At 42.6% G+C, this 12,579-nt stretch overlaps 1 protein-coding gene across 1 annotated transcript in view; it reads left to right on the plus strand.

The window, feature by feature from the left end:
- Positions 1-12,579, plus strand: part of DPP4 (dipeptidyl peptidase 4) — a 73,186-nt gene that overhangs the window by 34,529 nt on the left and 26,078 nt on the right. The window contains exons 11-14 of the mRNA XM_039495617.1: positions 1,701-1,836; positions 1,999-2,043; positions 4,863-4,967; positions 5,065-5,132. Coding sequence (XP_039351551.1) covers positions 1,701-1,836; positions 1,999-2,043; positions 4,863-4,967; positions 5,065-5,132 — 354 coding nt within the window. The remainder of the gene's footprint in view (positions 1-1,700; positions 1,837-1,998; positions 2,044-4,862; positions 4,968-5,064; positions 5,133-12,579) is intronic.

Below are 12,579 nucleotides of genomic sequence, written 5' to 3' on the forward strand. Positions count from 1 at the left end.
CCCAAAAAAATCAGACCAGGAAGCCAGGTGGCATATCTGACAAAGTACAGCTGTTGTGGTTGAAGTAAATAATAAGTGCAGGGTTTTTTTTGCAGAGGGGGCATGTTTATGGTCTCACAAACAGTTAACTAATTTCACTAAAAATCTCCCACCTGCTCTTTGTCAGCTGATTGTTAAGGGAAGGAGAGAGAACATGAACTTTGACAAACATGTCAGCTGTAAAGCTAAGAGCAAAGTCCTGTGAAGACATCTGCATTAGATCAGTTCATAAAGCCTGCTGTAATTACCCCTGTCATACTAGGAGGGCATAACTTTATCTTCTCTTTTTACGCATGAGTAAGGGATCATAGTTGGGAATGAGAACTACTGCATTCTGTGGGTTCTGCCCTTTGTTATAATTGAGTGAGGAGCTCATGCAAATAGAGTGCAAAATTATAAAAGTGAAAGCTTTTCTCTTTGATTCTAAGTCCTTCCTGTAAAGCAAAGTTCTCAGCTGGATGATGTACTGGAGATGGAACTAAGATACTTGAGTAGCAAAATGTGCTGGTAGTATGCTCAAGGCCTTCATAGTAAGCACAGGATTCCCAGCGATATCAAACTGAGTCAGTAGGTATTGTCCATAGTACAGGGCTCTTGACATGCTGTTGAGTAGTTCTGAGTGCATCCATCAATGTCTCTGTTAACATTTAATTATAATTCTTGTGGGACGCTGACACACTAAAACTCTCTTAACTTTTTGGGCAAACTTTTTGGACAAACTTTTTGGCCCGAGGGCCACATTGGGGAATAGAAATTGTATGACAGGCCATGAATGCTCACAAAATTGGGGCTGGGGTGTAGGAGGGGGTGCGGGCTTTGGGGTGGGGCTGCATATGAGGAGTTTGGGGTGTAGGAGGGTGATCTGAGCTGGGACCAAGGGGTATGGAGGGTGGCGAGGATCAGGGCTGGGGCAGGGGTGTGGGAAGGGGTGCAGATTCTGGCTGTGGGTGCAGGCTTGAGAGGAGAGGTTTGGGGTGCAGAAGGGTGCTCCAATCTGGGATCGAGGGGTTTGGAGAGCAGGAGGGGGTCAGGGATGGAGCAGAAGGTTGGGGAGAGGCCCAGGGAGTGCAGGCTCCAAGCGGCGCTTACCTTAAGCAGCTCCCAGAAGCAGTGTCATGTCCCTTCTCCGGCTCTATGTGGAGGCACGGCCAGGCGGCTCTGCATGCTGCCCCATCCTCAGGCACCACCCCTGCAGCTCCCACTGGAGTGTGTAGGAGCCGGAGCAGGGCTATGACGCAGCTTAGCTGCGTGGTGCGGCCCCGACCCTTCTGGAGCGGGGCTGAGCCATGTGGTGCGGCCCCAACCCAGTACCCCGGTTGGGGCTCTGGAGCAGGGCTGAGCCGCGCGGTGCATCTCGTGGGGCGGCTTAAAATGGCTCATGGGCTGGATCCGGCCTGTGGGCCGTAGTTTGCCCACCCCTGAGCTAGTGCCTTACTGTATGAATGAAAGTAAGCTGAGGCATTACCGGATGGCTAAACAATAGACATCAAGTATTGCAATGGGTTACTGAGGTCTGTAGCATTGAATGCAACTGAAAAGTTCACTGCAACTAAAAGGGTAAGACCTGAATATGTAGAGTTCAATGAACTATTGGACTCTACTATATAGAAAAGTACTGTATGGAAGATACTGAAGCATCTAATAGCATTTGTTGTTTCCAGGGATCACTATTTGAGTGTTGTAACATGGGTAACAGACGAAAGGCTCTGTCTGCAGTGGCTCAGAAGGATTCAGAATTTTTCAGTCCTTGCGATCTGTGACTTTACAAGAGAGAATGGAATGTGGCAATGTCCAGAGGTATGAAAAATGGAGCTAAATAGTCAAATGACTTAATAAATAAGAGTCAAGAGTGGGGTTGAGGAAAGAAAAATATATTCAGACATATTTTTGTGATACATAGACTATGTGAAATATACACTATAATGCTGGTCGGGGGGATTGTGTTTTTTTCCCCCTCAGGGCCAACAACATACAGAAGAAAGTAAAACTGGCTGGATCGGCACAGTGAGTATTCAGTTTCTAGATTACAACATGTTACATAACACATTGATCATAATAAATGTCTTCCTTACATTTTATTAACTTCTTACCTTTCTAATGGTGTGTTACCTAGACCTGATCCATAACTTACTTAGACAACTGCTAATTGCGCACACGTGGCAAAATGAATAGATCTCAACTGGAGCTGTGCAAAACCCACTCATTTAAATTTCATGGGGTTTTGTAATGCTAAACTTTCTGAGTTTGGCTCTTAACCCTGGCTCCACATAGGTTAGATTGATCTAGGAGTTGCCAGTTGACAACAGTCCTCTGGGACTGCACACCAGCTAGAGATAGCTGGCTTTGTTTCTGAGTCACTCCCTACCCTGGTGGTAGTGTGAGGTTGTGCAGGAGCCAGGTATTCTCTGTGCCAGTTGAGAAGTCCTTGACACCAGTGGAATTCTCAGCGAGATCTGGTCACTCTCCAGCCCCTTTGCACCATCAGTGTGGCATGAAGGAGCCAGAATGTACTAAAAGAATCTGGCCCATAGCCTCTCCACTGGATTGGTCTTCAGCATAGCAAAATATGAAATCACTTCATTCAGATGTCTCCCTTTTTTCTCTAAAAAAAAAAAAAAAAATTTCCCCAAACAACAACAAAATCTTGCTCACTTTTTTGCATACATTTTAACCCACCAGATGAAATTTTTCACACAGCTCTGCTGAGTAGAACCCCATGTAAATGCCATTTTCCACATTGCATAGGGACAGAATGCCATGTGCTAGAGAGTAGGCACCTGTTGAACTACTTAGACGATCTGGAGGAAGTGAAGGATAGACCCAAAAGATCAGACCAGAGAGAGAAATGTGTTTCAGAATTTCTGATGAGAACACAGAATATGCTCTCTACGCCCGCACTCTCCACACATTGACTCTGTTTTAGTCACAAATTCACTTTTAAGTCAGAAAGCAAAAATTTAAAGAAACGCAGTGAGGGAGGAAACAGCAGGGATGAAATCATCCCCAGTACAATGATGAGAGATCATCCCACCTGCTGTCAAATTTGATATAGAGAGGAAGGCTTTAATGCTGACACATTTTGCTTCTATACAGCAAAGGCTCCACAATTAGGCAATTGGTGTAAACTGTTGGGCAAAATGGGGAGTCTTTGTGCCATTAAAGTAGCAGGATTTAAAAAAAAATCTTAACTGTATAAAAAGGATCAAAGCCAAGATGAGGATTATTGACACAGAGATAGCAAATGTGTGTGAGACAGCAGGGTTTTTGATTCCACGGAAAACCAGATGGGTGACAGTCTATAGCACACTAGCTTGCTGTGCACTAACTGGCCAAGTGGACCCTGCTACCATGCACTAAAATTTCCATTTCAAACAGCAGTAGGTCAAAGCACACTATGGAACTTTCAGTGTCTGGTAGCTGGGTCCACATAGCCAGTTAGTAAGTGACAGGCTAGTGCACTGCAGACTCACATCCTGGCTTGCCATGCACAAAATGTCCATATAGGCAAGCTCGTACATATTCTGTCCCTTTAATCTCATCCAACCCTGGATAACATGACACTGCTTGATCCGTGACCTCTTTTTGTAAACTGCTTTGAGATCTACTGATGAAAAGCACTATGTAAGAGCTGGGCAGTAATATTATTTTTACCAACCAGAGGAAAAAAAATTAGTAAATTCAAGATCACTCAGGACTCCATGGTCCCTAGGAACCAACAGTGTGTTACCTCAGAATTTAAGCCCTTACCAATTAAGTTAAAGGAGAATAACATTTAGCTGAAGTAAGATGGCAGTTTTAAATAGGGCTCTGAGAAACTAGTGAAATACATTCCATGAAATTTTGTACAAAAATATTACCAAGGAGACAGTGTTGTCCAGAGAAATAAACACAGGTATTGGAAAGGCTTGATTTCTAATCCCAGTTTATGCTACTGATTTATTGAATGGCCTTAGGCAAGTCACTTTATCTGTCGCAGTTTCCCCATATGTAAAACAGGAATAAACAATAACATGTCCTGGGGGATTGTGAGGATTGGTTAATGTTTTGAGCACGTAACACACTATAGAAATACTATCTGTTGTTATTTCATTTGGAGCAATTTCATGCCTTTCCATTTTTTTTCTACATGAGTTTGACTCAAAGCCCTCTGGAGTCAATGGAAAGACTCCCATTGATTTAATGTGCTTTGGATCAGCTCTGTTTTGTTGAATGGTTATGTCGTCAATGAAAACATAAAGATACAAGTGCCAGCTTTAAGCTGTTTTGAATTGTGAAGCCACTGTCCATTCAAAATTGGGCTATTTGCCTTGGAAAGTAGCTTGTTTTATTGGAAAATGAAGCCATTTTTCATTTGAAAAGTTTGCAGAACCTAGAAGACATGTCAATGAACTCTGCTCAAATTCATAAACATCATGCAGGCCCCCTCAAATTTCACATTTAGCGATTTGCAGTAACAAGTACACCATGATATTATAAAGTGACAGGGAAATATTAAACCTGAAATTCTTTCATTTGAAGGGGAAGCGGGAGCTCGTGGGTGGCAGGTTGCTAATGCACCGGAAATTCTGCTGCTGAAGAAACAAAGACAACATGTTGGCTGTGTTTACTTCTAAAGATGGTTGCTATAGGTTCCATGCACCTAATCAAAATAGATTTCCAGCCCTGAACTGAGACAGTATTCCGTGGTATGTTTACCGAAATGCATGACATGAATGTTAAGAGCCCATGAATTCAGATGCTGAGGGATTCCCAAAAACTGAAGGTCAGCATTTTGTTCTTGGGTTTCTGTTATCTGCTCTAATAATTTTGTTGTGTTTTTCCAGTTTCAGCCTTCTGATCCTTACTTTACATCTGATAATATTAGCTACTACAAAATTTTAAGCAATACAGAGGGCTTCAAGCACATTCACTATATCAACAGCACAGGGGTGAGTAATAACTCTTAGGATAGTCACTGCTGATTTAAATTTCTTCAGGCCAGCTTGGAGTTTATCATTCTACTTTTTTGCCTCCCCTTGTTTTTAGAGCAGAATACCTATTACACATGGAAAATGGGAAGTAATCAGCATAGAAGCTGTAACCAATGACTTTATGTGAGTATTGTAAGAAAAGCAATTTAATTGTAAGTCTTTACAACATAATACAGGTTAGTTGGAGATCTCACTAGGCATGTATCTGTATCTTTATTTGCCTAAGTACCTTTGAAAATCTAACCCTTGTGAATAGGCTAGAAGAAAGACCCACCCCACTTGTCTTTGTGGGGGTAGGAGTCCATAAAAGTTTAGTGGAACATAAAGGATTCACTCAGATGTGCACACACTCACATGGTTCCCAACCCAAAACTCTGCATGCAAATGCCTCTAAATATTGGGAGATATTTTCGTTCTAGATATAGTTCTGAACTTTGCAGTGTGGTCCTATCTTTGAGATACATGTACACACATGCACACTGCTATCTGTATTTGACTGTATGATTTTCCTACAGCATATTATTAAAAGATACTACAGTCTCTGTGAATCACTATGCCCTTTCTTCACATACAGACCAGAAATTGTAGGGGAGGGGGGAATGCAGCAGTTGCACTATTTTTTTCTGCTTGATTTGACTGTCTAGGGAATATTTAAGGCTTAAGCCTACTGGCTCTAAGAGAAGCTTTTCCAGGTGCACTTTCCTTATTTTGTTTTAGAAAAATTCTTATTTTGTTTCAGTCTGTTGCTCACATAAAACCAGAAATGCCTCTTTTTAAGATGGCCCGGCTCATTTTGGAAGTGTCCTTCTGTAAAAAAAAAAAAAAAAAAAAAAAATGTTTAGCCTTTAGTTCAGAGGGCAAAAGTCACCTTATGTAATTATTAAAATTCTAGTGAAAAATGATGCATTCTTTACCACTTACTGCATAACCAGTCTCTGTCAAAGTAGCCCACGTGAACAAAAAGAAACTGAGTTCAAATTATTCTGTTCCGGTTCATGACTAGCAAGAACTACAGGAATAGTAGGTGCAGTGTGTACCATGTATAAAATATGATGAGCCTGGTCCTCGTCTCACACTGTTATAAATCAAGTGCAATTCCATCTTAGTCAATGGAGATAAACAGATGTGGTGAGAGGAGAATTGGAACTATACTGTATTAAGTGTGTGTGTGTGTGCGTGTGTGTGCTTGTCAATCACAATAAATAAGGCATCTGTTACAATAAATATATTTAGTTAGCAATATATAACAGAGTAACATTACATCATCTAAAGTCCTGTTCAGTCATTTACTCTGTGTCAGTGGTCCCCAACGTGGTGCCCGCGGGTGCCATGGCGCCCGCCGGGGCATTTATGTGTGCCCGCCTAGTGCCCAGCAGGGGACCTGCCAGGGACAGAGAACTCTGGGGCTGCAGGCGCTGGTGTTCTCGGTCCCCGGCAGGTGCGGGGCCCACCTAGTGCCCAGCAGAGAAGAGAACTTGGGGCCCCGCGCCTGCTGGGGACAGAGTACTCCAGGGCTGTGGGCACCAGTGTTCTCTGTCCTCGCGGCTTTTCTCCGGCTTCTCTCTTCTCTCTGGATTCATACATTATGTAATATTAAATATGTTTTTTTGTATTATTTAATGTACAAATACAAAATAAGCCTTGTAAAATTGTTGGCGCCTGCCACACTCTTCTGAAAACATGAATGTGCTACTGGTCACAAAAAGGTTGGGGACCACTGGTCTGTGTAATGTTCACGCAAAGACAAAGAACTCTAAAGCTTCTCCGGTAGATCTTACTTGTAATGAGGCCAACTAACATACCTCCAGATGATATACAGGGGCATTTAACCCACAGATTCCTGGATATGTTTTGATGAGAGCCTATTTACGTTTTTAAAAATTCAGTGTAGGACAGGTGACGGCATTGTGCTTGCAATACGAGGTGAAGTCCAGCTCATGCTGTGGCTGGCAGCATATAAGCTAGCTTGACTGTGGGTCATTGTTTATCATAGCCTCTGGCTCACTGTTGTGCATCAGGGCTGGTGCCACATGTCTTCTCTCATAGAATTTGACACTTCTTGCACAAGCTAATGCTTGTTTTTAAGTTCAGGTACAATAACAAATCCTCTAATACACACATCTGGGTGGTGATGAGTAAGTAAGAAAGAAATCTGCCCAAATTGTGGTTCCCATAGAGAGAACTTGGAGGTCTGGTATTTTGTAGCAGGTAGAAACTCTTGTAAACTGAACTGTATTGATCTAGTGCCATTGGTCAATAACTATGGAACACCATGTGATCATTTTTATTGAGTCACTTCTAGGTTCTAGCTACAATCAAGAATTGCACTGCTAAGGCTCTAATGACCAATACCATGAAATTCCTGTATAGGACAACATTCTATCCCAGGATGTGCATGCACGGTTCCCACTAACTTCACAATTCCCCTTAAAGTCAGTAGGATCCAGAATGCTTTCCAGGGTGCTCTTTACCTACCTGGAGTTACAGAAATGTTGGAATAAAAGACACTTACTAATCAGGCTATCAAGCAATTAAAAAAATTAATTGTGATAAATCGCACTGTTAAACAATAAGAGATTACCATTTATTTAAATATTTTTGGATGTTTTCTACATTTTCGAATATATTAATTTCAATTACAACACAAAATACGAAGTGTACAGTGCTCACTTTTATATTTATTTTTATTAAAAGTATGTGCACTGTATAAAACAAAAGAAATTGAATTTTTAAGTTCACCTAATACAAGTACTGGAGTGCAATCTCTTTATCATGGAAGTTGAACTTACAAATGTAGAATTATGTACAAAAAATTGCATTCGAAACCAAAAAATGTAAAATGTTAGCACCTGCAAGTCTACTCAGTCCTACTTGTTCAGCCAATCACTCAGGTAAACAAACTTGTTTGTATTTGCAGGAGATAATGCTGCCCACTTCTTCTTTACAATGTCAACTGAAAGTGAGAACAGGTGTTCTAATGGCACTGCTATGGTTGGCGTCACAAGATATTTACATGCCAGATGTGCTAAAGATTCATATGTCCCTTCATGCTTCAACCACCATTCCAGAGGACATGTCCATGCTGATGACGAGTTCTGCTCGATAACAGTCCAAAGCAGTGCAGTCCGACACTTGTTCATTTTCATTATCTGAGTCGGATGCTACCAGTAGAAGGTTGATTTTCTTTTTTGGTGGTTTGAGTTCTGTAGTTTCTGCATCGGAGTGTTGCTCTTTTAAGACTTCTGAAAACATGCTCCACACCTTGTCCCTCTCAGATTTTGGAAGGCTCTTAAATCTTGGATTCTTAAATCTTGGGTCGAGTGCTGTAGCTAACTTTAGAAATCTCACATTGGTACCTTCTTTGCGTTTTGTCAAATCTACAGTGAAAGTGTTAAAATGAACAACTTGTGCTGAGTCATCATCCAAGACTGCTATAACAATAAATATATGGCAGAATGCAAGTAAAATAGAGCAAGGAACGTACAATTCTCCCGCAAGGAGTTCAGTCACAAATTTAATTAAAGCATTATTTTTTTTAATGAGCGTCATCAGCATGGAAGCATGTCCTCTGGAATGGTGGCTGAAGCATGAAGAGGCCTACAAATGTTTAGCATATCTGGCATGTAAATACCTTGCAGTGCTGGCTACAAAAGTGCCATGCAAATGCCTGTTCTTGCTTTCTGGTGACATTGTAAATAAGAAGCAGGCAGCATTATCTCCTGTAAATGTAAACAAACTTGTTTGTCTTAGCGATTGGCTAAACAAGAAGTAGGACTGAGTGGACATAGGCTTTGAAGTTTTACATTGCTCTGTTTTTTAGGGCAGTTATGCAACAAAAAAAAATCTACATTTGTAAATTGCATTTTCACAAAAAAGAGATTGCACTACAGTACTTGTCTGTTGAAAAATACTATTTCTTTTATCATTTTGACAGTGCAAATATTTGTAGTAAAAAATAATATACACTTTGATTTCAGTTACAACACAGACTACAATGTATTTGAAAATGTAGAAAAGCATCGAAAATATTTACCATTTTGAGGGGAGGGATAGCTCAGTGGTTTGTGCATTGGCCTGCCAAACCCAGGATTGTGAGTTCAATCCTTGAGGAGACCACTTAGGGATCTGGGGCAAAAATCAGTACTTGGTCCTGTTAGTGAAGGCAGGGGGCTGGACTCAATGACCTTTCAGGGTCCCTTCCCATTCTGTGAGATAGGTATATCTCTAATAATTATTACTATTATTATAACACATTTCAATTGGTATTCTATTGTTTAACAGTGCAATTTTTGAGTTAATCGCATGAGTTAACTGTGATTAGCCCTAGTTACTAAACATTTTTTCCATGAAGAGTCACAAAACAGTAACTGCTGTTTTGAAAATTGCTCTTTTCAAACTGTTGCCAAGAGAGAACCCTACATCCTAGCTATTTTTTATTTTAGTAACCTAGCCAAAGTGCTAAATGTATTGAGCCAGATCCTTGGCCTGGGTTGATGCCCTTTTCGCTACTTTGGGGATTCAAAGGTTACTTAAAACCTTAAGTGGGCAGCTGGGGATTCCCCCAGCAAGAGAGAGTTCCTGCCACTTCCTCAGCATAAGGGATGTGTTGGAGGGGACATGGCCAGAGCTGTTACAACAGCTCCTAATGGCAATAGAGACTGTTACAGCTGATGCTGAGGCTGCTTTAAGTTTCAGCAGAGGCCAAATTGTTCCCCAGCTGCCTCCAGGATGGGTGGAAAGCTCCACCTCATCCTGTGTGCCAAGCCCTGTGCCAGCACACCCAAGATTCTGTTCCATAATTTAAAATATAAGCCAAAATCAAACCATATCTTATTTTTTTCTGCTCCTATGTAGACTTTTCTGAATTGACTTTGGCTCTATATCAGTCAGTGTGGTCACCCTATTTTCAGTGGTGCTCCTTATTTTGTTGCTGATCTAATCATCTATGCTGGTGTTTCCTACATAGGCAGGTTCTCCATGTGCTTTGGAAGCTCTGATCCAGACCTGTAATTTCACAACACTTGGCCTCCAGGGTTATGCTTGTTCCTTTGATAGGCAATCTCAACTATAAAGACACAATTTAGGTACTTCTGAGCAGTGTTTCTGTCTGTACTCAGATACTCAATGGCAGCATTCAGTATGACCTTGACTGTGTCAAACAGATAGTAGCATGACAAATGCAAGCCAGGACTTAATGAAATCTGTGAAGGACTCTCTTCTGTCCCTCTTCAACAATCCTGGAACGCAATAAAATCAGTGAGGGGGGTCAGCCTCACCTGTTTTCATGGCACTGACCATGAAGGGAGGATAATAGTCTGGCTATACCGAAAGAAGGGCAGGCGACATTTGATATGGTTTTAATTAGGCTGCAACTTTATTATTAAATGTCTGGGACTATCCAGCTGATAAAAGTGTACAGTACAGGCAATACCATGTTCATTCCGTAAGTCCCCGGGGGGTGGGGGTTCTGCCAGCTCCCTTTCTTTTTCCATCCAGGTCCCCCAGCCAATCCATTGCTGGGACCTTACCATCCACCCGCCTCATAGGAGGGTTAAGGTGGGCTATAAAAAAGGGGAGTTGGCTCCCTGCTGGACCAATCATAGGAGCTCTAATTCCCCCCTCCCCCCATTTTGTTCCTTTAATGAACACCTCCAAGCCATTTATCCGGTCACTGTGTCCCTTCCCCATGGAGTACCTGCACTGGACATCCACCCCACACTTACATCGTGCGTTGCGACATACAGCCTACCACCCTTCATGCCATGCATAGAATCATAGAAGATTAGGGTGGAAGAGACCTCAGGAGGTCATCTAGTCCAAACCCTTTTCAAAGCAGGACCAGCCCCAACTAAATCATCCCAGCCAGGGCTTTGTCAAGCCAGGACTTAGAGGTTTTTAAGTGTGGAGATTCCACCACTTTCCTAGGTAACCCATTCTAGTGCTTCACCACCCTCCTAGTGAAGTAGGTTTTCCTCATATCCAACCTAGACCTCCCTCACTGCAACTTGAGACCATTGCTTCTTGTTCTGTCATCCGCCACTACTGAGAACAGTCTACTTCAATCCTCTTTGGAACCCCCTTCAGGTAGTTGATGGCTGCTATCAAATCCCCCCTCACTCTTCTCTTCTGCAGACTAAATAAGCCCAGTTCCCTCAGCCTCTCCTCATTAGTCATGTGCCTCAGCCCCCTAATAATTTTTGTTGCCCTCCTCTGGACTCTCTCCAATTTGTCCACCTCCTTTCTTTAGAGGGGGGCCCAAAACTGGACACAGTACTCCAGGTGAGGCCTCACCAGTGCCAAACAGAGGGGAATAATCACTTCCCTGGCAGTTCTTGTACCATGCAGCCCAATATACTGTTAGCCTTCTTGGCAGCAAGGGCACACTGCTGACTCATGTCCAGCTTCTCCACTGTAATCCCCAGGTTCTTTTCTGCAGAACTGCCACTTAACCAGTCGGTCCCCAGCCTGTAGCAGTGCATGGGATTCTTCTGTCCTAAATGCAGTTGTCCTTGTTGAACCTCATCAGATTTCTTTTGGCCCAATCCTCCAATTTGTCTAGGTCATTCTGGACCTTATCCCTAGCTTCTACCTATCCTCCCAGCTTAGTGTCATCTGTGAACTTGCTGAGGGTGCAATCCATCCCATCATCCAGCTTATTAATGAAGATGTTGAACAAAACTGGCCCCAGGACCAACCCCTGGGGCACTCCACTTGATACCGGCTGCCAACTAGACATCAAGCCGTTGATCACTACTCATTGAGCCCGACAATCTAGCCAACTTTCTATCCACCTTATAGTCCATTCAGCCAATCCATACTTCTTTAACTTGCTGCCAAGAATACTGTGGGAGACCATATCAAAAGCTTTGCTAAAGTCAATGTATATCACATCCACCATTTTCCCCATATCCACAGAGCTAGTTATCTCATCATAGAAGGCAATCAGGTTGGTCAGGCATGACTTGCCCTTGGTGAATCCATGTTGACTGTTCCTAATCACCTTCATCACCTCCAAGTGCTTCAAAATAGATTACTTGAGGACCTGCCTCATGATTTTTCCAGGGACTGAGGTGAGGCTGACCGGTCTGTAGTTCTCTGGATTCTCCTTCTTCTCTTTTTTAAAGATGGGCACTCTATTTGCCTTTTTCCAATCATCCAGGACCTCCTGCAATTGCTATGAGTTTTCAAAGATAATGGCCAATGGCTCTTCAATCACATCAGCCAACTCCCCCAGCACCCTTGGATGCAGTGCATCCGGCCCCATGGACTTGTGCATGTTCAGCTTTTCTAAATAGTCCTTAACCTGTTCTTTCACACCTGAGGGCTGTTCACCTCCTCCCCATACTGTGCTGCCCAGTGCAGCAGTCTGGGAGCTGACCTTGTCTGTGAAGACCAAGGCAAAAAAAGCATTGAGTACTTCATCTTTTTCTACATCATCTGTCACTAGGTTGCATTCCCCATTCAGTAAGGGTCCCACACTTTCCCTGACCACCTTCTTGTTGCTAACATACCTGTAGAAACCCTTCTTGTTACCCTTCACATCCTTTGCTAGCTGCAATTCCAATTGTGC

This window comes from Mauremys reevesii, linkage group 11 (assembly GCF_016161935.1).
Source record: "Mauremys reevesii isolate NIE-2019 linkage group 11, ASM1616193v1, whole genome shotgun sequence".
Taxonomy (NCBI): Eukaryota; Metazoa; Chordata; order Testudines; family Geoemydidae; genus Mauremys; species Mauremys reevesii.